The sequence below is a fragment of the Alexandromys fortis genome, unplaced genomic scaffold (assembly GCF_014885135.2).
Source record: "Alexandromys fortis isolate MF-2015 unplaced genomic scaffold, M_Fortis_MF-2015_v1.1 scaffold_1, whole genome shotgun sequence".
Lineage (NCBI taxonomy): Eukaryota > Metazoa > Chordata > Mammalia > Rodentia > Cricetidae > Alexandromys > Alexandromys fortis.
Window position 1 is genome coordinate 2491918 of NW_026067927.1, and position 26841 is coordinate 2518758.

General features: G+C 45.2%; 1 protein-coding gene across 2 annotated transcripts; it reads right to left on the reverse strand.

The window, feature by feature from the left end:
- Positions 1-1246: 1246 nt before the first annotated feature.
- LOC126502576 (liver carboxylesterase 1) lies at positions 1247-25825 on the reverse strand. Of its 2 annotated transcripts, none has more exons than XM_050143712.1 (14): positions 25661-25825; positions 22776-22983; positions 21357-21501; positions 19539-19672; positions 18097-18250; positions 16229-16333; positions 15435-15539; positions 12441-12479; positions 11058-11198; positions 9269-9349; positions 8165-8312; positions 5085-5216; positions 4021-4093; positions 1247-1655 (listed from the first exon to the last, which is right to left on the reverse strand). In XM_050143712.1, the coding sequence occupies exons 1-14, from the start codon at positions 25713-25715 to the stop codon at positions 1472-1474; spliced, it is 1704 nt and encodes a 567-aa protein (XP_049999669.1). In that variant the 5' UTR covers positions 25716-25825; the 3' UTR covers positions 1247-1471. The 2 variants fall into 2 exon arrangements, with proteins under 2 accessions (XP_049999669.1, XP_049999670.1); XM_050143713.1 differs by having other exon boundaries at positions 22776-22980; positions 25661-25823.
- Positions 25826-26841: the final 1016 nt, after the last annotated feature.

Sequence of the window (26841 nt, forward strand, 5' to 3'; positions counted from 1 at the left end):
TACTGTCTGCTGCAGAGGAGGAAACTCGTACCTGCTACTCTAAATCTGACCAAGAACCTGTGATTGGGGAGCTCATAGGCACTGAGGGTGATCCTATCACTATTATCTGATAAATGGAAATAATATCAAACTGCCTTCTAAATGTATCTTTTCTTTGAGTGTTGTTCAATTTTATTTCGTGTCTCTAAGGTTTCTGTCTGAATGCTGTTCTGTGCATCATGTGTCTGCTGTGTCTGTGGAGGCCGGAAGAGGACATGGGTTCTCTGGAACTGAAGTTAAGGGTTCTTGTCCCTGTGTGGCTGCTGGGAACTGATTCCAGGTCCGAGCAACAAGTGCAATGTAAAGAGAGCGTGCATCAGTAGGGGTACTCAGGCACAAATGGGGCGTCTGTGTCGTCCTCTTCCAAAACTCAGGGGTCATTGTGGAAGAGGGGAGGACGGATTATAGAGCTAGGGGTCAGGGGGAATTGGAGCAAAATCATGTCTTCTTGCCATGACAGGGCCAAAGCATTCCAGACATCACAGCAGCTGTGGCTGCCTGCAGGCAATCAAGCCAGTCAACATTCCAGCATGGAGGGGAGGAGCCAAGAGCTCCTACCACTAGCTTAGACCCTTTGGAAAGTTTATGATTGCTAGGGTAGGGAGTGTCTGTTCCTTTAAGGATGTGGCCACTGGCAGGTTGACTATACTCCTGTAAATTGCCTCACAACCAGTATGGAATCCAGCTGGAGATGCTTCAGCACAGGTGATCCTCAGCAGAGTCTGCTCACTCCCTTTGCCATCCCATCCCTGTTCCATGTTATTCTGCTCCAGCTGTGTCATCTCCCAGTGTGCTAGAGGAAATACAGGGTGGACTGTAAGCTGAGGGTGGGATTCCATCTCAGCAGCTCCGGGTAGTTGTCCACCATGCTCAGGGAGGATTTTCATGATGCAGCTACTTTCTCAGTACACTGGTATGAGACCCCTCACTCACACAAGGAAGGCTGATAAACTCATTAGTTCTCCAGGCTAGACTTGTGTGGAATTATTCTTTTGACCTGCCATTCCTCCCCACTCTGGAGTGAGTGGGCCTTTGTTCATGTTTCCTCAGGAGCAATTGGCCAGTAACATCTCATCTGTGCCTCAGTGTGATTCAGGACAGTCCCCTACCCACCGCCTGTGGAGATGACATCACAGGATGTTGGATGTCTTCTCCACCTTCCCTCTCAGACACACGTGTTCATCTTGAGTCAAGGACACAGACTCTGTTTGATTTACAAAGTTATGATTTTCACTGTTATAGAAAAAAATTAAACGAGAGTACAACAACCACCACCTCCCTCTTTTTGTTTGTACAATATATCAAAGAGTTCACACACTCAACAGTCAGATGCCTTGTTTTGTAGAGCAAACAACAAACCGACAAGCAAAATGTCTATGTAGAATACCCCCTCTTTTGAGCTCCAGGCTTTCCACCTGGCTGGGCCTCCTGATCAGAGCTCAACATGTTTCTTCTGGGTTGACCTCTCTGCTGCCTCGTTGGCCCTGAGCTCAGTCCAAAAGGCCACTTCTTTGTCTTTCAGCCCATGAGCTGCCTGTGTTGGGACTCCAATCTGCAGGTAGCCTTCCTTCTGGTCATATTGTGGCCAATGGGGCAGCCCTTCCCCATTAGGGTTCCTATGAACAGAATAGAAAGTCACCAAATCAACTGTGCTCTCCCCGTGTGCAAGGCTGCCATGGCTTACCTCTGCCAAGGAAGCCGTAACCTTCCACAAATGGACAAGTCTCTATAACCCATCTGGGAGAGCCTGTTCATTTTAAGAACATTCACACTGTGGTTTGGATACTAAATTTTCATCGTCTGATTCAGGCTGATGCCTAGCTGGGCATAAGTAGAAATATTAAGAAGTGGAGCCTGGCTGGAGGAAAGCAGGTCCCTGGAGACCTGGTCTTGAGGAGTGCTCAGACTCCATTCCTTTATCTCTCTGCTTCCTTTCTGTTGAGAGACAGGAGCTTTTTACACAAACTTGTCCCTACTATGATGTTCTGCCTCATCACTGACCCCAAATAAAAAGTCCAAGCATAACTCAGAATCCAAAATAAACTTTCATCCTTGGAGTTGGTCGAAAGCTAATACATAAAATTGTTACTGAGATGTAGAGCATTATCTAATTGATCCGATGATACAGTTTAGAAGACATGTTAGTTGGTTCATAAAGAGTTTGGAAATGTTTGGTGAATGTACCGCAAAATGCCCAGAATACAATTAGTGAGGCTTACAGTGTGGTCCAGAGGGAGCTAATGGGAGAAAGAACAGAGAAGTCAATATTCTGATCACTGACATGCGAATAAGGTCTCTATAAGGAACCATGTTAGAAGCCACCCATGTTCCTTTGTCGAAATGAAATTATCTATATTTTGTCCACTCCCTGAAATTTTATGAGGCCTGAGTTCAAAGTTCATGCACTATTTAACTAGCAGGAGGAACTTTAGGGAGCACAGCCTGCAGGCAGCAGCAATGGTACTTTCTGCTGATTGTAGTCTGTTTATACTAAGATTTAGGATCAGAAATCACAGGATAAAGGTTTGAAATCCTGACTTTTTCCAAACAAGGAGCATGCTTAAAATTGTGTACAAGGACAGTTCTGTTGCTCAGTGGATTAGTGCTCTAGAATCAAGTCTGTTTTGTATAAGAAGAAAGGGAAGTTACTTTAAGGATGACTTAGGAAGCCACAAATCAGCCCATCGCAGGCTTTCAATATAAAATAGTTTTGAAGAATTTGCTTTGAGAAGACAGCACTAGGGATCCCTGCTCCCACCTCCTGCCTCACAAAGTGACCTAAGGAACTGATTCTCTTGAATTTATTTTCCCACATCCAGAGACTTGGAAGCTGCTACAGCTCTGTTTCATTGATCCCTGACAAATCTCAGAGACCAGAATTGCATTTCGGCATTGTCTATGTGGTGCTTGTTCTCGAAGCATGTAGAATATGAGGCTAATAGAGCCATCAAGGCTTCTTTCTACCTGCTCTCAAATGAAAGTTTGGGAGGCCAGCAAGTGTGTGGAAGGCTTTCAGCCCCTGCTAGCAACACTGAGAGAATGTTACATGACATTTTGAGGGTGAAGCTGATGTTGCTATGGAGACCCCAGCAAATTAGAACTGGCAGGGCCAGGAACATTTGCCTAGGAAATGTTTGGACCATAAGTTTAGCCAGTCCCAAAGAGGTGCTGGAGGTGCAGACAGCAAGACCACAGAGGAGAAGTTTCCCCAGCGTTCAGAGCCTGCATCTACCAACAGACCCCTAGATGCTTCAGCAGTTATGATTTGCCTCTTGTAGTTTGGACTTGCTTTGGTACACTCCCTTGGTGGCACGTTCCTGTTCTTCCATGTGACAGGAATGTGTGGAATTTGTCACTGGATCTTGGAAATGTTACTCCTTTATTGCAACGGAGACTCAAAACTAAGAGTTCCTTTGAGCCTGAGGAAGTCATTGACTTGGACTTCTAATTAGTGTTGGAAATATTGAGATTGTGTGATGGGCATGAGCCTCTGCAGGTCACAGGTTATGATATTAGATATTTAGAGCTTAAATATTCCTCTAAAAACATATGTGTCTTAATTTCCATCTGATGGTGCTATTGGGAGTTGATGGAAAATTTAAGAGCATCCCCAAGCTGGAGGAAGTTGGTCACTGGGAACCAGTGAGGAGTATATTGGAACCTTGGCTCTATCCTTTATGTCTACTTTCTAATCAACAGGACGTATGAACCTTTGATCTACCCTATTTACCAGCATAATATCTGTATTGACACAGGGTCAGAGGGAACAGCCAAGTGCCCAAGAATTGGAACCTCTGGTCTGTGAGCCAAATTTCACAGTTCATCTTTCAAACTGAACCATCTCACAGATATCGTCACACCTACAAAACTGACTAAGATCTCATTGTAAGAGATCATAGGGAAAAGGGGTTGATCACTCGAGCATTAGAAAACTCTCATTCCCAAAGGCTATGAGTCTTCACACCGTATCTCCAAACTCACCCATTCCGAGCAAAGTTGGCCCAGAATTTCATCACCATCCTGCTGAAGTTGATCTCCTCTTCTGAGGAGCCCCCTGTGGAGGAAAAAGGAAGATGCTTTAACTATTTAAGACTTGGGTTACAAGGCAGAGCAAGCACAGCACAGGGAGACTTTAAGAAATACAATATTTTTTCTGGCCACACTGCCCTCAATGCATCTGATCTCTTCTGATCTCAGAAACTAAATGTGGTTGAGTCTGGGTAGTGCTTGGATGGGAGAGATGAAGAGCCTTGGCCCTTATCACATACTTATGGAGTCCAAATCTAACTTTTATGACAATCTTGCTTGAGCAGGCCCACACTTTTAAAGTTCAGATGTCTTTATTCTGTAAGCTCTCTGCCTTTATCTTCCATGTTCAGCTGCCAGGTGCTTTCCTCTTGGAGTACAATGTCAATGATAGTTGGTTACTCTGACTTAGCCAGGTTGGTGGCCTTTAGATATGTTATCACTCTCTTATTCTCTTGTTCACATATTCTGAAATGATCAGAATTGCCAAGGGCCTAAGGGTCCATACAGCTTGGACACTCCCAGACACAGTGGTGTATTGTAAGAGATCACTAGTTACACACAGCTGCTGAAAAAAGGTATTGGAGACCTTTGTGAAAGTGTCCCTTATCATATAATATGAGTTATATAAATATATGATGTGTTTTAGATATATAGATAGCCAGATAGAAAGAAACTAAATAGGCTTTGTTAAGGCTAGCAAAAGTTTCACATTTTCTGTCCTGTTCCAATGTTCTCGCAGGAGGAAAATCAAACCGCGCCATTCTTCCCCTAAGCCGAGCGTGTATATGTGACCATCAGATCTTTTCTGGTGTCACAAGTCAGAATTCCAAGGATGACTATGGATGGGGATGTGCAAACACAATCATTCATGTGTGTTAAATGGAATCTGTCTTATAGCTGAGTCCTGCTTCAGAGTATCACGCAAGTCAGTTTAAAAGGAGAAACTTACTCAAGGCCATTAAACCAAGACCCAAACCTAGGATTCAGACCACCAACGTCATAGCCAACAAAGATACCTTTTAAAAACGGGGCTCCCCATACTGAGAAGAGATCGTCACCGTGGTCTCCTTTCAAAGACTTGGGTCTCGTGTCTGATACAAAGCTTGGCCGATACTGAAACTCGTACATGTAGGTAGGGGCTCCAGCATCTGTGGAGACATGGATTCATGCACAGGTCACATTTCCAGACACACTTCTCAGGCTCTGCAGTTGAATACATGCCTCATCTACAGAGGAGATAAACATAGTTTTAAGAGTGGCTTGTTTAGAGCCCCACAGCTGGTTGATGTGGAATTAGAATTTTGAACAGGTGTTTATTGGATGAACAATGAATGCAATCCCTGCATGCAATAAATACACAGATGTGTGTTAATGATAATGTAGCTGTGCCTTGGTTCAAGGACAGTCTAGAACCACACAGCTGTCTTTTCTCCAGATTCCTTTGAGCATCCTTAGGGTTTTCTTAGCCCTGTAGAGCAGGATGAAAAAAAAACCCAGGCTGCCTCTCTGAAAATTAGGATAATTAAATTTTCAAAATCTATGCAGAAACTGGAGGTTTCTTGCTTCATATCCATCTGTGTGCTTGGCCCAAGTGTAAGATGACCATTGTTGGGGGCTGCAGACCCCTGGCCCCTTGACCCTTTGCCTGCTAGAGAGAATGGAGTAAACAACTTGTTTTCCTGTGCCTGCAGCTGCTCTGAGCACGAGACCCTCTTGAGTTCCTGATGGCAAGAGAGTGGTTTCTGGTGGGTTTTACAGCTGAAAATCCCCGGAGCTAGGGTGTGGCTCTCAGTTAAGGATCCCTATATAAGCCTATAATGGGAATGCTTTGAATTTCTCACTATTTAGAATGATATTGGCTGTGGGCTTCCTGAATGCTGCCTTTATCATTTTGATGCATGTTCCCTGGTATCCCTATTCTTTTCCGGGAATCATGAATGGATGGTGGATTTTGTAAAAGGCATTTTTTTGTGTCTAATGAGATGATCATGTGGTTTCTGCTCTTTAGTCTATTTAAGTGGTGGATTAAGTTTGTTCATTTGTTGAACCATGTTCAACAGATGTGGTAGAATATGTTTGTTGAACCATCCCAGCATCAAAAGAGGCCACTACAGACAAATAGATGCCCAAGAGTTGGATAACAGAAAGAATTGTGTCATTGAAGGGGACTTCCATGAACTAGTGTGGTGGGGAAGTGCTTAAGATGGTTCCAACCACCATCAGTGTCAATGATATATTCTGTTGGCTATTGTGAGCGTTCCTCCGGTCAGTTTTCCTGTCAATAAGCACATATGGTGAAGGGGGAACCTTTTGACTCTCTAATATAACTGTTGGGGTCCCTTTTGTGGTACTGGCGTCCTTAGGCTAAAGGACTGTCACTCAGCCAGCTAAACAACACTTAAGTCATCATTAACCTACTTACATACTCCACAGATTCCTTGAGACGAACAGTGAAGAAAACTGAGAGCAGGGGCTACTGAGGGTTCAGCATCCCCAAGGCAGTTTGAAATAGCTTGTCCCAGACATTTTGCTGTCACACCACTGGTGAACTCTTAGATGATCCTAAGGCCATGTCCACCCGTATAGCAGATGGCCACTGCGACTAGTGGAGAAGACCTAAGACCTCTTGACACAAATACACCTTCTCTGGACGCTAGCATGCTTTCTTGGTGATATGGCTGAGAAATGCTCGCATATACTCCCTCCTCCCGTACTGAAACATCAGCTCTAGTGTGAGACTTTGAAGAGCTCTTCTCTTGCCTATCGGTCATGCAGGCAGCGCTGTAGCACCAAGAAAGTGACAACGGAGAGCCACAGAAAAGGCCCCGGCAGTAGAGGTGTTGACAGGCTGAGCTGCTGAAGTGGAAGCAGCTGAGCCGCATGAGAACGGCCAGGCCAGGAAGACAGCGGAAGGAGAGTTAGCGGGAGACGGTGGGGAACCTGGGTCGAGGAGGGATATAGACAGTAAGGTGCTAGAAAAGGAAGACTGCAGACCCTGGCTGACAGATGATGTTTACAAAAGATACCAAGTCCTTTAGACAAAGGGTTTCAGACCCTGGGTCCAGAGCCAGAGCTGTGACACCGACCAGTATTAGGGGATAAGGAACTTGACACTCATGGGCCCACACAAGAGCTGCAACACTGGTTCCTGCTAAAACCTGAGGAATTTCGATGCCTATACCCAAAGGACTGGGGAGACCGGGCTTTCTGGGCCTAGACAGGAGCTGAACTGCTTGCAGGACGAAGGACGGCATGTGTGGCGTGTTGTTTCCCAGCAGGCATGGCTGTAACATGAGAGGCTGCCCGCTGCTTGACCCCACCTGCCTACACCCACAGTCAAGGCTGCCAAACACCAGAGCTGCTAGAGACCTGTGCTTGAATAATCTCTCCTGGATTAATATCTGGACAGAGCAAAGCGCCCCTGACCAGCTGACCAATGACTAAAACAGGTAAACAACTGCCCTAATAAGCCAAAATGGCGACAGAAACAAGAAGAAATGGTAAATCTGAACAGATCAGTGTGCAATAAGGAGAACGTATCTGTAATTAGAAGTCCCCCCATCAATGAAAAAAATCAGATTATTACAATTTCAGTGATAAACAGAACAACAAATTAAAGGGAAGAGCTTGTGGTATTAATCCTTAGATCCTTCCCAAATATCTGTAAAATTCTTTTACTGAGAGTATCATTAGCTTGATGCTTACATAGGGCAGAGACACTACAGGTAAATAAAATTACAGTTCAATATCCTTCATGATCATAGACATCAAAATCTCCAATGACATTTTACCAAATATGATTAAAAATATTAAGAATATAATCCGTGGGGCTCAGGGGGCCATTTATCAGGTTGGTCTCCAGGTCACTTTCTCATCTCTCTGGAGTGTTTTCTGGCATCACCTCTGAGATTAAATTGCATGTGAACCTTTTTCTCCCAGACACTTACTGGCAGAAGCAATACGAAACCTCACAGGCCATAGGGAACTGGCCTTCAAGACCTGACCCTCAGCAGATTTCATATCTTTTTATGATGAAAGGCAGAGGCTAGAGGTCTGTCTGGCGAGTTCATGGTCTTACTCCTTTCTCCAGACTCACCTCTGTGACTACGGGCCACAATTACAGACGGAACACCAAACATGACATCTGCCATCAAGTCCAGGAACAGGCTCTTCTTTTCCCCCAGGTCATCTGTCCTTCCTAGATACATCTCAGTGGCGGCAGGAATCAGATTCTCAGAGACGTTCTGAAATGGAACAGAAAGTGGCCACCTAACCTGCTGCCATGGGGCCTCCCCAGATGGTTGCCATGGATTCATTGCTCCTGAGCCACTTGAGTTCAGGGCCAAATTCTCCTAGTTTGGGTGGTGAGTGAATAAGAAGGCAACTTTTGGAGGAGGGTGTGGCCCAGGGAAGACTAATATGAATTTTCTAGGTGAGTCATTTGGTTTTAATAGATTTTAACTTTGGAGGTTATGCATCCCAGCAATATATCATCATCGTCCCACTGGCTTCAGTGGCAAAAGTTCATGTTACTGAAGCCACCCAATGGCTTGAGGGCTGCTATCCAGTGGGTGATTTCTCCAGCTCTGTCCTGAATGAAGGGTGCCTTCCTCTACACACACACACACACACACACACACACACACACACACACGTATAGCACCCTGTGTCCTTAAGAAAGAGCAAGTTTTGTTGTCTCTCCTTGTTCTCTGAAGAAAGACACTTTTGGTATCCAATAAATTAACTTCAAAATATAATATTCCTGGGAAATGGAATAGAAAAGATACAACTCATAAGTCTTGCAGCTATAGCTTCTCTTTAGCTTCGTGGGCACCCAGGGGCCTGCAGATAACAGCACCCTGTGTGTCAGAAGTGCAGAGAACACAAACTCCGCAACCACCAGTTGCCGCCTCATAGCACCTATGTAAGTCTTATACCACCAATCCCTGCCTCCATCTTATTTCATTTCCTAACTTCCATTGTTTTCCGGGAACTTGCCTGCAGTCACCAGTCGGGAGGGGCTGGGCTGCAACTCACACATGTGAGTTTCTTCCAAGGACTTTAACATGGGAAAAGCAGCAAAGCTGGAGCTGAGCCTCACACCTAGGCCTTTTCAAACACTGAATAAGTGTGCCTTTCAGGGAAAATATACAGACTTCTTTGTTTCTCAGCCAATTTCCATGATTCCCTCAACACTTACTAGAATGGAGTAGGCTTGCCACAGGAGGAAAGAGGCTGTCTTCTGATCCAGTTTGTCTTCGGAGAGTGGAAAGCCCTGAAACTGTTAAAGAAATGTTTATGAACAGTCGTGAATTCTGGGGAAATGACAAGAATCAAAAAAGCCGAATAATCAAATCAATACAGAAGGAAACTTCTCTCCTAGGTCTTAATTGGTTTGAGAGTTCATGTTTGATTAAGTAACCAATGAAACAAATAAGAAGCACTAAGGTTGTTGTGTGTGTGTGTGTGTGTGTGTGTGTGCGCGGGTGTATGTGGCTGTGTATATATAATGTGTAAAATATAATATGTATCATATACAATATGAATATAAACATGAATGCATAATATATAACATATTTTATTTATATTTATATTAAATATATTATATATCCCATACTGTATATATGATATATGTGCATTTATTAAATAATGTCTATATTAATATAGTACATATTTATATACATACATATTAAAATATCTTCTTTGTAAGGAACATATTTTATATCTGTCTGTTTATAAATACTTCAATGTGTGTGTGTGTGTGTGTGTGTGTTTGCCCACAGTTCAGGTGACTGAAGAAGCCAAAGCCAGCCCTGTGACTGTACACTTTTTATTATCCCTGAAGCTCTTCTCCAGAGCAGTTATAGCGCCATCGGTGTGTCCATACCTTGTTCAAACATCTGCAATCAGAGACCCTACTCTAGCAGCTAACGGCCGTGCCCTAGCATGACACCAGCTCAGGGCAGTCAATCCAGGAAGTTACTCTATGTTTCAGCCTGCACTTGGTGATAGGCAGATTCGCCCCTGAGCCCTCTCTTGGAGAGTTAAAATGCTTGTGGTTACCAGTTCGTTCTCTGTCCTGCAAGCTAATAATTTCTTCCAGAATTACTTTCTTGAGAGTTGAGAAAAAAAATTGCTTGACATTTGAAAAGTTTTGGAAATGTAAACATCTGGGGGAAATGATATTTGATTTCTTTTATGGCTGCTGTGGAGGATAGCAAACTCACTGTGGTGAGAGTTTTACTTCAACTTCAGTCCTGAGGAGAGAGCATGAACCGAACTCAATAGCCTTGTGCCAGAATCAATGCTCACGTCACTCCTTGAGCTCCCGACCTTGAAACCTCTCTAGATATCAGAGTCAGGGACCCGGACTCAGGTCACACCTTCTCTTTTTCATATTTCAGTCATTCTACCAAAAGTAAGCTGAACGTACCCAGTTGGATTTCTTGGAGTCTGGCCTTTTCTTTGAGATATTAAAGAGTCAATCCTGCTTGGACTTCAGAACTAACTCAATTACTTGCCTCTGACTCTAGGCAATTGAAGCTCTTCAGAGCCCCTGTGGAGATCTCCCAGGGCCCGAGAGTTCAACTCTAAGGTGGAAGCTGCTGAGCTCCATCCTGACCCCTGCCCTCCAGCATCTTCTCCTTCATAGATGTCCTCTGTTGCTCCATCAGCATGGGTATTATTTCTGGCCCTTCCAGCTTATGAATTTCAGGACTTTTCAAGGAAAGGTAGTGTTTGGGGAGAGGGGTTTCCAGGACTAAGGTTCCCATAGGATAGATGGGCTTTCTGGGTGATACTGTCATGGAAATACCCACTCATGGCAATGGGGACATTTGTGAACGCTTGTGAAACCACCTTCTCTAGACAGCATTTTCTATGTTCTGGTTTCAAAGAACACTGAAGTAAGAAGAAGGCATTTGAGCAGCAGGGGTTTCATGATGGTTGCGATTGTGAGCACACCTGTATAAGGGGCCATTTATTCTCACCATTGGAATGAGCCAGCCAAACTCATGCTTGGTGATGCCCACCATGTAGGGGACAGTGTTGAAACTCTTCTCGGCCAGGATCTCTTCTGGTGACTTTGGCAGCAACACTCCATCAATCACAGTGGGCAGGAACGGATAGCTCTGGGAAAATGGAAATATAGTATCTGTGACTGTTCTTCCTAGGCCTGAGTGAGATATGAATACCACACTTGCCAAAGCTCCGGAACATTCTGGAAGATGTGGCAGGAAGTGTGTAATATTGGAAGACGCTTGTGAAACCACCTTCTCTAGACAGCATTTTCTATTAATAATCTATAACCTGCACTGCACCTGTACGAGGTAGGGCCTATCAATAATAAGTCAAGGAAGAAGGGTTCTGTCATTTAGCTCTGCATTATTGACTATTAATAGACTCTAGTGATGAGGAGCCAGTGCCTTGTATGCAACCTGCTGAACCCACCAAACCCATGATCACACAGACAGCCCTGGATAATCTAACTGGGTTGCAAAATGAAACAAGCAGTTATGAATGTAAGAGAGAGATTTGTGAGAACAAAGGGAGCTGGTAGGTTTTAGAGAGGTTGGAGGTAAAAGTGGTTAGTATGTATCGCATGCATGTACAGAATTCAAAATTGTTTAAAAGCAAATTTAATTCGTATTTATTAATTATTTTGTTTGAAAACACCATAATTAAACTTAATATTTTGTATGCTAGTTTAAGAAAATTTTAACTGCCCCACCACAGCATCTTATCTCTGCATACCCCACAAGCCTGGATACGGCTTGAGGAAACCACACTTAGTACTGTAAATCTAGTCAACTACCCATGGCTGTAGAGGTCATAGCTGTAAACCTAGTCAACTACCCATGACTGGAGATACTGCAGAACTAGTCTCCTGGCCAGTTCTGGGGGCTAGGAGAGCAGGAGGGATGAGGAGAAGGGCAAAGTTGGAGTTTCCAGGCTGGTGGAAAGAGTATGGGACCCTCAGCACTGAGATCAAAGTCTCCTCCTTCACAGTGTATCATCCCTATGTCCTTTCAGGGGACCCGTACTCCCTATTGATGGCTCCAGGGCTCCTCAGCCATCTGTCTCTGAAACATGAAAGGTTCTGGTGCTTCGTACTCTATAGGATCATTATAAAAGCAGGAAATGTCACTGAGAGGGGCACAGGTGACTCTGGGGGACACTGAGTTGCTGAGTGAGAACACTGGCCTGGGAAACAGGCCATCCTGATCCTGCCCCTGGTCCTCCTGATCATGTTACCATCACAAGTCTCTGGACCTCAGCCTTGCACACACAGATAATAGTACTGTTCTACAAATGAGTATTAGTCCTTAAATATAAGATTCAGTACCTGTAATTCAGAAAGCAAAGGCCCTTACCTCTCTGGGGTCTCCAACCAAGTCAACAGTAGCAAACTTCTGTGGAAACAAAGGCAGAGAAATTGGGTGAGAAAACTTCCTTGTCCAAAGCTGATATTTAGAGCTTGGCCTTAGAAGTATTAGGTTCTTTCTTTAGAGTTTTCCTTGGCTAGGCCCAAGATCAAGAGAACCTTATCCTAAGTCTCTAATGGTCAGCTCTAATTGTCAACTTGGTACCACCTAAAACCACTCGTGGGGAGAGTGTCAATGGGATAGACTCTACGTTGAGTTGGGATGTGGGTTTGTCTTTAGGAAAGTGTCCTAAGAAATTTAATTGATGTAGAAGATCCAGACTACTGTAGGGGGCACCATTTCCTAGGCAGCTAGCCAGGTATAAGATTGTATAACTTAGCACAAGCAAGCAAGAGAGCATGTATGCGTTCATTCACCTCGGCTCCCGACTGAGGATGTGATGTGACTCGCTCCTTCAATCAACTGCCATGGTGATTTCCCCACAATGATGGACTATAACCAGGAATTGTGAGCTACAATAAACCCTTCTCCCTAGGGGAATTGCTTTCTCATGCTATTATATCATAGAAATAGATTTGAAACAAGGTCAGGGTCCTCAGAGCATGGTCACAGGGAGGATCCAAATGATGGGGTAGTGGCAGCAAAGGGTAGTGGCAGCAAAGACTTTGGGACCCACTCAGGGTCTTAAGAACTCTGGAAAGGATGCCTGCTTCCAATTGCTGTGCTCCTCACCTCAACTCCTCTCACTGGTGACAATACCCCCAATGTCTCCTCTGCAGAGTAGTGGAATTAGGTCAAGGTGGTGGTAGGAGGCATACAGAGTTGTAGGGATAAGCTACAGTTGGGATAGACTAGAAGACCCTCCACCACTGTCCCCCTTTCCTCATTCCTGCTTCGTGAATTCAGGCAACTACACATGATCTCAGGTATGAGGGACAGGTAAAGAAGATTCCAGATTACAACCCCATCTTAACCCTTCACTTCTCTAGTACAATCCACAAGGTCCCTTGCATGGTTTAAAACAGCGCCATGTCTTCCCAGGTGTTTGGGCACCTAGCCTGCCCCTCCGCGACAGTTTACTTCCATGTAAGTCAGAAATCTTGGATAAACCATGTCAGTCCACCTGAGTTTACAGTAAGTCTATCTTTTAAATTAAGAAAAAAATGTCTTCTAAACATATAGGGTATGACTCCGAAATGCTGGGAAAAAGAAAAAGAAAAAAACAGAAAACTGAGTAATAGACGTGGTGTATTCCCAAGTATTTTCAGAACATCTAGACATATCCTGGGCTAGACCATTTGTCCCAGAACATTTCAATTGCTGAAGGAGTCTCTTACAAAGCATTCATTTTCCTGTTCAGGGGACATTGAAGAACATTCTCATTTGGGACCAGAAAACTTACACTTCCAAGATTACTGGAACTCATTGTAACCCGTGCTTTTCTTTATTGTAAGGTTGACAGTGATTACATCACTACCCTCTAGCTAACTGGGTTCACCTGCATAGGGGAAACAATAGCTACAATGCCTCCATTGTGCATTGGAGTCCCACAATCCACGAGTATGATGTATGTATGCACATGCTCATGCATATAAGTATGTGTGCATGCATGCTGGGACCAATAGATAATCATGGAAGTCCTGCTACAAGATCCTAAAACTTGTAGCATGTTCTTGGATATGGGGTTCTCTTGGCTTCTTCAAAGTCACCAGCCATTCCTGTGCAAGCTGAGTCCCCTGTGTCATATGGAGAGTGGCTGAAATAGTTGCCTTTTCTTTGAGTATTAGACAATAGCCTTCTCTTAATTCTTGTAACACCTAACCTAAGCCTAACAGTGAAAGCCCTATGTTCACATTGGCTCAGTTCATGGACAACCAGAAATAACACAGTGCCATAGAGCTTCTGTGGCCTCTAGAGGAATCCTACAGACCATGGTTTTGAAAGTCTGCATGAAGGCACATAGATACAATTTGGTCACATGGGTAATAGAGATGAAATAGATTGAAAATAGAAGAATTAAACATTTTAGATGGATCTCTACTAGACTAATAAAAACTAATTAATAGAATAGGTAAAAGGATGAATGAACAGACAGTAGAAAGCTGGGAAAATATTGCGCTGGAAAATTTTTGTCAGTTTGACACAAACTAGAGTCACCTAAGATGGGGGAATCTCAATTATAGAATGGCGTTCATTACATTGGCCTGTGGACATGTCTTTGGGAGATTTTCTTGATTAATGATTGATGTGGGAGGGCCCAGCCCACTGTGGGTGATACCTTCCAGGACAGGTAGTCCTAGATTGTATGTGACATTTGTCTTAGAAGCCTGGTATTTCATGCCCTCACCACCCCTAATTCACTTTGGTGATTAGGTGTAGAAGTATAATTTAAAATATACCTGAAAATAAGAATACCATGATATTAAGCTTTGATAAGCTGAAGGATGATCATGGAATTTCCTATAATGTTCTTATTGAGCACTTTTCTTCTTCTTCTTCTTCTTCTTCTTCTTCTTCTTCTTCTTCTTCTTCTTCTTCTTCTTCTTCTTCTTCTTCTTTTCGGTTTTTCGAGACAGGGTTTCTCTGTGGCTTTGGAGCCTGTCCTGGAACTAGCTCTGTAGACCAGGCTGGTCTCGAACTCACAGAGATCCGNACAGGGTTTCTCTGTGGCTTTGGAGCCTGTCCTGGAACTAGCTCTGTAGACCAGGCTGGTCTCGAACTCACAGAGATCCGCCTGCCTCTGCCTCCCGAGTGCTGGGATTAAAGGCGTGCGCCACCATCGCCCGGCTTATTGAGCACTTTTAAATGCATTTATTTATTTATTATTTACATTTATTTCCTGTTGAGGGAGCAGTGAGAACTAATTGACATCACAATATTGACACTGTCCTGAGAAGGGACAAGCTATTTCAGAAGACAGCTGAATGAGTCAAGCCTTTGGCCAAGATCACAGGGTAGGGACACAAAGGTGGGCACACCTACCATTTTCAGTGTGACTTCCAAGAGCTCATCCTCTGTCTTCTGGCGCAGGCAGTGAACCATGGCAGCTGAGGTGGTGGTTTTACAGCCAGCAAGAGCAGCCACTTTCTATAAGAGAACAGGGGTCAAGAGCACATCCTTTGGCTCCCTCCATGTAGACTGTGGCTTCTAGCCCGGGCCTGACTTCTGAAGATGGTATAGAGGGTTGCTGAAAGTAGTCTAAAGGAACAAGTGTGGGGGCTGGGTACCAGAGTAACCTCTATTGCTGACTAGACATGGATAGAGCTGGTTACACAGTATCTATGTCTCTGTTACCTTGTTCTGACAAAAATGGGCCCAGTGTCCATTGCCAGGACCACTAAAGGATGAAGGATATTGTAAGAATAAAAAGCCTCTTAAGAATCTGTTAGATGTTAAAGGTTTAAAATCAAGAATTTCATTGCCTGATTTTAGCCTTACCTCTATCACTTGCCAGATCGTTCATTCAATTTCCCTGTGTTTCACTTTCCATCAGCTCAGGATGGTGATTAGATGTGACATGCACAGGACGTGATCATGTCTCCAATACACTAAAATGTGTGCAGAATTGCTGGAGGCCTGGATACCATACTCAACATGGAACCTTTAGTAAGTGGAGAATGTGGCTTAGATGTGGGTAATAAACCAGCCCTTCCTGTTCATTCATTCTTATTCAGGCATCCCTTGAGAGCCTCAGCTGAATCTTGCAGCAAGAAAGACCACGGAGGACCCAAGGCGGTAGACTAAAGGGTGCAGTAGCTGTCCCAGGCAGCTCCTACCTTAGCCATGGGCCTGGCATCCCTCCCGTACAGGCAAGGATTGAAGACGACGCTGCTCTGGGAGATGGCCCTGTGGAAGAGGTTCTTGGCCAGCGGGGACACCACCTGGCAGGGAGCAGAGAAGAGGGTTTGCACACAAAGGAATGATCTGAGATTCGCTTACTCTTTAGGGCTATGCCCATCTGCTCTGCTGCCGTGGCCATTCATCTAGGGACCCTGGTGCGCTGTGGGCATAAAAGAATCCTGTTCCTAGGGTCACCCTGGAACCACCTCCTCCAAAGAGACACATAACACAGTGAAAACAGAGTCCAAAACAAGGACCAAACAAAAAGAACATGGCAAAAGCCTTTCTCTACAATCGAACCACTGGAAAGACAATTGGACAATTCTTAGTCACAAATTCTGCTTCAGAATTATATTACTCAGAATTTATCCCAGGAAAAGTGATCACAGAGGCTCATAAAAAATAAGTGTGCTCCTATTATTTGTAATACTAAAATTAGAAATAGTCCAAGGGTATAATGTGATTGGGTAAATAATGCTTTATTTTCACTTTGGAATACTTTGCATTTCTAAAAAAAAAAAAAGATACAGAAGACTGCTTCCCACTTAAGAAAACACTTGTTGCCAAATAGCCCAGAATGGGCAAGAATTAGTTCTTTAGTCGAGGCTGACCTTTATCTTGTGGCCTTTAATCCTCAGCTTTCTGAGTGACAGGATTATAGATATGCACCATCACCCAGCTTCATTTGACAATCAATAATATGAAATTAGTGTATTTGAAGATGCAGTGATGGGGTGATTCTCTGTTCAACTCAGAGTGAGTTAGGGTGGTCTTAGAAGTCACCAGTGCTTTCCATTGCTCCCCTCAATGCCCTCCAGTTTTATGTCTCACTTTCTACCATATAATTCAGTCCCAGGGACTGCCACCTTTCCTCCTGAGCATGGAAAGACTATCTGAAGACAGGCCTGCTTCTTCTGAGGGCCATATTCCCTTCACTATGTAGTCCCAGTCTGCTGGGTGCCCAAGTCCCTCACTGTGTAGTCGCAGGCTGCTGGGTGCCCGAGTCCCTCACTGTGCAGACCCATGCTGCTGAGTGCCTGAGTCCTTTCACTGTGCAGACCCAGGATTTAACCAAATAATTACACTCATGCCCTCCCCCTTCCTATTTGGAGTTTACACCCAACACTTCTTGAAAGAAACCAACCCCAATGTTAGTCTAATTAGCAAAGAGAATCTAAATAAGTCAGAGGTGGCACAGTGCAGTGTACAGCTGGTGCTTTTTATGGCCCATGACACAGAGCTGAACTCTGAGTTCCCTGGGAGCTGAGGAAAGTTTAATCTTTACCCAGACACTATCTGATGTTGAGATAGGAGCGGCAGGGCTCCATCCCCGGCACCCGGCCGCCCGCATGGCTAGCTTATGCCCGAAATAATTACACGGAAACTGTATTCTTTCAAACACTGCCTGGCCCAGCTAGTTCCAGCTTCTTATTGGCTAGCTCTTACATATTGTTCTAACCCATTTCTAATATTCTGTGTAGCCCACGAGCTGCCTTATCAGGGAGGATCTTAACCTGTGTCTGTCTGGACTCAGCTTCTTTTTCCCAGCATTCTCTTCTGTCTACTCCGCCTACCTAATTTTCTGTCCTATGAGGGCCGAGGCAGTTTCTTTATTATTAACCAATGAAATCAACAGATAAGATACAAGACCCACCTCCATCAATCTGATGCTGACTGATAAGTGGAGTCAACCTGAATCCAGGTTATGAGAGCAAAAGTGCCAAGGCCGGACTGACTGGTCCGTAAGAGATCTCCTCAACAGACATCAAGCCTGGACACGAGGCCTGGTATCAGGGACACTTACAAGAACAGAGACACTCGCACCTCCTGCTGACTCTCCAAAGATGGTCACAGAGCCTGGGTTGCCCCCAAAGTTGGCAATGTTGTCCTGGACCCAGCGCAGTGCAGCCACCTGGTCCAAGTGACCCCAGTTCCCCCGACTGTGTTCATCGCCTGTGCTGTAAGACAGTAGTGGGTAGATTTAGAAATGTCATGATTGTATTCTAAGGGCTAGAGAGAGATTGGGACTCTATGTGAGGCTTCTGAAAAAAAGCCAGTCCCACATCACTGACAAGGGTATTCACCTGCTATTCATCCCTACAGCAACGTTCAGAGTGGGGATCTACACCCACTGTCCAGAAACCAGGTGGTCAGGAGCCACCATGCATACAACCAGGGTTTAAAATGTGCAACTCACCTGAGAACAAAACTCATGAAACCTCTGACTACACCGACTTTTACTGTACACCACAGGCCAACAGACGGAAACAGAATATGACGACAGATAGTGGAAAAACATAATTGGGTAAAGAGAATATAGCAGTAGGGCTAAAGGGTGGCACTTTAGATTGCACAACAAGGAGAGATGTCATTGAGGCAGCATCGCTTATGGGAGACCTGAACAAATCATGTAAATGAGTTGCGCTGGTTCTTGCTGCCAACTTAACACAGTCCAGAACCGCCTGGGAAGAGGAAACCTTAACGGAAGAATGTAAGGATGTCCCAGATCAGATCGGCCTGTGGCTATGTCTGTGAGGTCGTTGTGACAGATGCTGAATGTAGGAGAGCCCAGCCCACAATGGATGGCACCATCCCTAGTCAGGTAGGTCTGGGTTACATAAGAAAGATGACTGAGGATGAGGATGTAGAAAGTTGGGAATCAGCATCCCTCCTGGCTTCTGCTCCAGTTTCTGCTTAATTTCCTGCTCTGACTTCCCTCAGAGATAAGCTAGGACCTGGAAGCATAAACCAAAAAAGTCCTTTCTTCCCCCAAGCTGCTTATGGTCAGTGTTCTAACACAGCAACAGAGAGCAAATCAGGGCATGTGTTTGTGCCTCTGAAGAAGAGAACAGCAGTTAGGAGGCACAGTGGATACAAAGGCCTCAGGGTCACGGGAGGAAAAAGGTGCAAACGTAGCTGGTATGAGATGCAGTCAGAATGGGGGCTTTGGGACTTGACAAGGACATCTGTGTAACACAAAAGCATGCTGTAGAGAAACAATTACTTAATCAGTCTTCCAGAACACTCTGGCCCTGTGCAGGACAGCAATAGCATTAAAATAGCTATTTATAATAGTTGGTGGTAGTAACAATATCAGGCTTAACACAAGGGACTAAGGTTGTAACAAGGCCTTGTACTGATCCCTAGGGTTTGTACATGGTTTGCCCACCAAGGGTTCAGTGTGGGAGTCCTGGTCTATGCTGTGTTAACATTTGGCAATAATAGGACTTGTGGAAATAATATCACCTGAAGAATCCCCAGATGCCCAGGCGAAACTGAATAACCACAACAACCACATTTTCGTGGACAGCAAGGGGCAGTCCATCATAGGTTGATGCTCCATCGATCACCAGTCCACCTCCATGGATCCACACCATCACCTAGACAATAACATAATCAGTCACACTGGTCATTGGTAGCAGAATTGCAGAGACTGCAGATGTCGTCTGGTTTGATTGCCTGCATCTAGGCTGTGACTCAAGGACGTCATCCCAAACACACCAATATCCAGAAAGGCTGCAATTAGGCAGCCTTTCTACCTTTCTACCCCTCTCAGAACAGTCTAAAATGCCGTGACACTCAATGTCCCCATCTTTCTCCTCATTTCCATCCTTTAGCGATTTCAAGTTGAGAAAACCATCATGCAAAGAGCACGGACCAAGAACATCATGTTCACCCCACAACCCCATGACCTCATGCCTGGGGTGTTCAACCAACTGAACAGAAGCAAGAAGCAGCCCTTGGACTGCCACTCCATTTAATGTCACTAACCTTTCAATGGTAAATTTAACTTCTCTGTAGGGAACGGATTGCACGATGAGAAGCACACTAGCCTAGTGGTCCTGCTTCTACGGTGTCTCCTCCATATGCCCGAATCCTCCTACCCTGCTCAGTCCAGCTCACTGCTGCTTCCTCTGGCTAATATTACTTAAGAAACTACTGTGTACCAAAGACCGATAACACTTGAAGTCAAAAGGATGCAAAAGTTTGCAATTTGTGTGTGTGTGTGTGTGTGTGTGTGTGTGTGTGTGTGTGATTTAACCTACAGAGCAGAGAAGTACAAAATCCTATTTGTTTAAAAGAACTCATAATGTGTACTATGAACCCAGAGTTGCACTAAGCGGACTTAGTTGCACTAAGTTGCTTCTATATTGCTTCTATATGAAATAGAGACTAATTCTCCATGCATCGGCTAAGAGAAGAAAGTGCTTTGTCTGCCAGAATTTCAAAGTCTCTTCTGCCTACTCCTGTCCATGGAGACTGGCAGGGTATTGGCATTTGGCTTGTTACACCCCAGGGATGCCTCTTTCCAAAGCCCCTTTCCCAACCACTGGCCAGCAAATGGCAGCCTGCCCCATCTCAGGCCCTTCATTTCTGTGAGAAACGCTGACTCACGGCATCCTCTGCCTGTGCCAAAGGCAGTAACTGATAACAGAGACCTACAGTAAAGCCCAGGATTATTGACCAAAGGCAAAAGAGGCTGCCCGCAGCTCCTCCCCTCACACCTCTGTCACAGGCCAATGTAAGTTATCACAGGTACTGTGGGTCAAAAGGTGACATTCCAGCTACCTTTGCTACTCCTTATCAAACAGCACAGATTTGTTTGTTTGTTTTTTTTGATTTAAAGGTCCAAAGGCCCATGCTATTGCCTTGCCTGCCAACTGTGTGCCCGAGCTTTCTCCACCAGAATATCAGTTTCTTTCATGTGAACTATCACATAGAATTTTTTTTTAAATTAAAGTTTTGTTTTCAGCTTCAATTTATTGAAATTATGTCTTAGCTACTCTGGGATCATGCTCTCCCTCCATTGTAAGTAAGACTTGATATCACTGTCCTTGTTAGGGTGAGAGAGCTTGGAAGAGTAAGATGGGACTCTCGGATATAGGGCAACCTCCTGCAGAGTCTGATGCACTCAAACAGACAGGAAAGAAACCTTTGTCTTTTTGGAGGTAAACAGAAGGTTTGGATTCAGGTCTGGACTGTAATGTCCTTGCCCCCAGATGCCCTTATTCCCTCCCAGGGGCACAGAAGAGTCCAATGCTGGACCAATGGCCCCATGCTTACGGGCAGCTGGCTGCTCTTTGTTAAGTCGGCAGGGGTGTAAATGTTCAGGTAGAGACAGTCTTCAGAAAACTCGTGAGGAATGGTCTCCTTTCTGTTGGTGAAGAGCTTGGCGAGCATCTTCCCTGCCTCTGGGTCTTGGGAGCACCTAGGAAAGATAGAGGACACCCACGTTCCACCAGATGGAAGGTGGGCAGGCTGTCTGAGGCCCAACCTTGCACCGGGAGGTTTGAGTTTGTTAACGAAGCTGGTATAAGTGTGTAAGAAGGTCTACATGCTTCCCGGAGGAAACTCTGGATTCTCTAGCACCTTCCAACTCTGCAGAGTAAAAAGGACTCGACATCTGTCCCCTTCCCAGAGCCTTTGGCTAGATCCTAGGCCCAGGAGAGAAGAGCTCACATGCTGGCCTGTCCGTGATCATGACATCTCCTGCATGGCCTGGACTGATGCCATGTTTAAGTCCCTACTGGGATTTATACAGTGGGCTACAGGATGACATAGTACTCCATCAGGTAAACATCTTCTAATCCCTGGGACACTTTCATCAACCAATGGTGCTACTTCTAATGACAAACATACTCTGTATGGGTCAGGAACTGTGTTTTATGAATAACACAGCTTAGGAAAACTACACCTTTGTTCTGCTTCAACCACTAATATGCTGGGTGCCCTTGGGTAAAGACACTCAAAACTCTGGGTCTAGGGAAAAGTATTGATGCTAAGTGTCCTGCTGCCCTGGCCTGCTAATATTCTACCCTTTTCGTAGCCTAGAAATCACTGTGGCTGCCCTGGTAAGAGAGCTCAAAGGTCCAATCCAGAGTTGAACTGCTGGTAATTATGGGTCCTTCAAGCGTGTAAACACTTACTCTTTGTTAATAGAAATCATTTAAGGCCTACACCAACCCCAGACATCTGTGATTATTCCCATTCATAGAATAGAAATCTAAGGCACAGATGTTAGACAACTACCCCAAGGACAATTAGCCAATGTAGTTGCTTAAATGAGAATGGCCCCATAGGTTCACACATTTGAATGCTTGGTACCCAGTTGGCAAAACTGGTAGGAAGGATTAGGAGATATAGCCTTGCTGGAGGAGGTGTATCTCTGGGGCTGGGCTTGAGGTTTCAAAAGCCGAAACCATTCCCAGTTAGCTCTGCCAACTCTGCCTCTTGACTGTTGTTTTAAGATAAGAGCATTCAGCTATTGCTCCAACACCATTCCTGCCGGAGTGATACCATGTTCCCTGCCATGACAGTCATGGACTCATCCACTGAAACTGTAAGCCCCCAATATACCTTTACTCACATCTTTGCCTTGGTCATGGTGTCTACACGGCAAATAGAGAGGGGGCTAAGACAGTTGGAAAGATATTGCTTATATTTACAAGGACAATGTCCCCTATTAGGGCCCCAGTGGCTTACATAGGAGGGTAGGAGGTGGCATTCTTCACGAAGCTCCAAGGCTCTACAGGCTGTGGTGGAGCAAACCTCAGGGACCCAAGAGGGGGCTTGGCAAAGGGGACTCCCAAGAAGACGGCCACAGGCTGTGAGAATCCTTCTAAGCTGACGTACTTCCCCAGGACTTTGCCATGAACAGTGTTCACTATGGGTGGTGAGGATGGGTGCCCTGCTGGACAAGAGAAAGAGGACACATCAGGAGAGAAAAGCCAGACCTAGACTCCAGGTAGGCTTTGTTACTTTCTAGGTATGTGACCTTGAATAAGTCACTCAATCCTCTTGGCTATGGCTTTGCTTCGTGTAAAATAAAGAAAACATGAGCTGTAGGCTGATGAGGCAATGAGGAAGGTGAGCATATCCTCAGGATGCTGACCTCATAGAATGGGCCACAGACAACTCACATAAGAAAAAGGTGGTAACTTGGGAGAGGGATAGGAGGGAGAGATTAGAAGGAATGAGGCCTTCTTATTGGTTTCATCATAGAGAGCCTCAGCCCTGCAGCAGAGGTGGGAGGATGGAAAGGGACAGGTATTAAGCACAAATGAGCATTAAGTGCAGCAGCCTAGAGACAGCATAACACTGGCCATTTCTGGGAAGAGAAGATGATGTATGAATACCACCATGTGCAATCCAAGGGGAGTAGACAGTAATCTTGTATTATTGGATACATATCATGAAGGACTCTGAATTCCTGACTGGAGGGCTTTATTTAGTAGACAAATAAATAAAATAGCTATGAGATCGAGAACACAAGAGAGTTCTAGAACATCCATTTCATAACTTTAAGCATGATGACCCAGAGGTCTCTACCAGAATAAGTTCTTCTATAATTAGGGAAAGAGATCTGCAGAGATCTGCAGATGTATATAGGGAACTTTAAGGTAGACTTACTTCTTGAATAGATATGGGGCCTAATGAGAAAGAAGACAGAAGAACTAGGGCATGCTGTTGACTTCCTGGAAGACAGGAGCAGTTGGAGGTTCTCTGAGCAGGAAGATGCCCCCAGACACAGGATTTTCAGTGCTGGAAGGAGGTCAGTGAGGGATAGGTTGAGCTCACTGCATGAAAATGAGGGTGCACACTGTGCATTTGTATACTGTAGCAACCAAGTGTGAAGCCAGGGACAACTGGAGCTGAGTGAGAACACCTACCAGGATGGTGGCAGATGAAAGGCCAAGGGGAAGGGAGGTAGGGACCAGCCAGAGTCCTGAGGAGAGGGAGAAGGCAGAAGAAACCGCTAGGTGTGGCTTATGCTAACTCAATGAGCCAAATGAAGTGGGAAGAATCTAAATGGCTCTGGGTAGAAGATAGAATGGATGGGATGGAAGCGCAAACAAAAATATAGATGTTGCTTAAATAATGTGGGATGTGCACATATTGATCACCTACTGTGTGCTACAAGTACATACAGATGACCCCCCCCCCAAAAAAAAAAAACACCGCTAAGTAGGAGTTACCAAAGCCATAGCAAAGATGAAGGAGCAGGAGTTTCAAGCAGACTGGATGAACTTCCTGAAGAGAGAATTTAGGTGGTATTTCGAGGTGTAAGGGCAACACGCAGCGTAGACATGATCCTCTCTGAATTTGAACCCTTTCTCACTCTGCCTCACATCCTATCCCAGCCTCTCACAGTGTCACACAGCTAAACAGAAGGCAAGTCTAGAAAATTCAACAAGTCAATGACCCTTAACGGGGAAGCACTGCTGTAGATTCTGGAGCTGGAGATAGAGTGAGGGATGATTTTAGAAGCCTTGAGTGAGCGCGTTCCCCAGGAAGCCTCAGTGGCGCAAATGGGTCCTGAGGTCCCATTGCTACTGTACTGACCACGGATCTGCTTTCTATACCTGTTGCTTTGACCTCTGATGCCCTGCTCATCTGGGATAAACTGCACCCCAAGGGTCTAACAACCCCAAAACCATACCCCTAGCCACCTACTTATCTGGGTCCTTTAGCCTGTTCCTCCACTAACCCGCGATCACACAGAGTTAGTACACTTAAAATAAAGACAGTCTCTAAATCCCCATGTCCCCTGGAACTGCCCCAACTCGCTAAGGTTACACCTCTGCCCCCTGACTCCTCTCTTCTCTGCCATGTAAACCATGTAAATCATGACAAAGACCCTGAGCTTCGTCTCAGACTTCTGACTGATAACACTGATTCCTCCTGCAGGAAGGTTTACCCGCCTACTGGGGCATGGCCTCATTGACTATTTACCCGGACACCTAAGCCCGTCCCGCCCCTTCTGCTCTCTGCCCCCCTTGTCCTGGTTCGCTTCTTCAGCTTTTTTGGATGGGATCTCCATCAAGATCCAAAGCAGAGAATCCGGATTTGTAAGTTTTCCCCTAAAATAAATGTCTATCTCTCAGTTCTGAGCCTGTGTGAGAGTTCTTTTAAGCGCCCGATATCTCGGCCAAGAATTCCCCCTCTGTCCTAATTCCCTGATACACCCCCTTTTCAGGGAACTCTCAGGGGGAAAAAATCGTCTTTTCGAATGTAGCTCTTGGATGATTTTACACGTGAAACTTCCCATGGACATACTCTATTTTAAATCCCCCCTTTTCTATATACCTCTTCTAGACCGACCACCACGGGAAGGCCACAGACACAGTCCCTCACTTCACCCCCACTGCAGCCCAAAGGGGAAGGAGAGCCGGCACTGCCAAGCTAAGTTCCCCACTCAAGGACACAAAGCTCAAGATCTCTGGACTTAGATTCACTCACTCTTTCTGTCCACGTCCAGAGGGCAAACACCTCTAAGACACAGGACCTGTTTTTTATTTCCCTGAATGAGCCTATACTCACCAAAGCTCAGGACAAAGTATTTCAAATATGCACCCAGAAGTACTCACCCTGAGTCAGGCAAGCAGTGAGAGAGATCAGGACCAACGCACAGAGCCACATCATGGAAGGACAGTACCTCAGGAGCCCAGTGAGGTGTCTGGTGCTTGGACGGAAAGCACTGGTCTTGCCCCACAGACCAGCCCCTGAAGTCCTGCCCACTCTGCCAATTTACATAAGAAAACCAGTTGAAAATCCCTGACCAAGAGCTCTCTGGGTATCTAGTGGGACCTCTTAGCCACACCCACCTGGGTTCAGTCTCTCTTATTGGCACAATCGTTGCCCAACTCTCAGATAGCAGAGGTCCATAAACTAACCCAAGGACTTCTTACATAAGCTTTCTCCCTGTGACAGCCAAACCTTAGTCTTGTGAGCCACCCAGAGGCAGAGACTAGCTTAGCAGGCAGGGGAAGCTTTGGTTTTGCATCCCCAGAGAGGGATGGGAGATTTTTAGAGCAACTCAAGGCCTCTGAGCATCTCAGCTCCAAGATTAGGACATATTTCTCAGCATCCCTGGATTTTTGCTTCCTAAAGTTCTAGGCCCCTATTTGGAAACAACCTTACTTACATTTCATCCAGTGCCCCCTAATATCTAAATGCTGCCTTTGCAGGATTCCTGCCAAGTAGCCAGCCTTTTCTGCTTGAGAGGACAGGCTCTTCCCACAGTAAATATCCCTCCATAGTCTAATCCTGCCTACCCATCTACCCATTATCCATTCATTCCTCAAACATTTACCAAAATGTCTGGGATTTCCTTCTACAGGAAAGAAACTGGGAAAGAAAACCCGAAGTCCTAGAGCCCCAGGGTGCCTGTGAGATTTGTCTTCTAGGATGAGAGGCTGAACTCTTCCCCCACTACTGACGTGTAACAAAGGTCACATAGGTGGCAATGCTTCCCAATTTAGCTATTTGTTAAGGTTTCTGTTCTTCCTAAAAGGTCTGCAATATCTTTTTAAAAATAATCTGTAGAAAGTAGAGAACATGAGGGAATGGAATGCTCAGGATGGGGAAGGATAGAGGGGGAGAGCAAGGAAAGAGAGACCTTGATTGTGGGAGCCGTTGTGGTGCCGTCGTGAAACTTGGCACCAGAGAAATTCCCAAGAATCTGCAACAATGACCCTAGCTAGGACCCTAAGCAATAGTGGAGAGGATGTGTGGACTGGCTTTCCCCTGTAATCAGATGGATGACCAC

Excerpts from the sequence above, each read along its gene's own strand:
- LOC126502576 (XM_050143712.1), bottom strand. The coding sequence starts at position 25,715 with ATGATGTGGCTCTGTGCGTTGGTCCTGATCTCTCTCACTGCTTGCCTG. Across the intron at positions 16,334-18,096 it reads GTGCGAGTGTCTCTGTTCTT|GTGGTGTCCCCGCTGGCCAA; the intron begins GTAAGTGTCCCT and ends GCTCCCTGCCAG. Across the intron at positions 9,350-11,057 it reads TTGGCTGGCTCATTCCAATG|TTTCAGGGCTTTCCACTCTC; the intron begins GTGAGAATAAAT and ends TTTCTTTAACAG.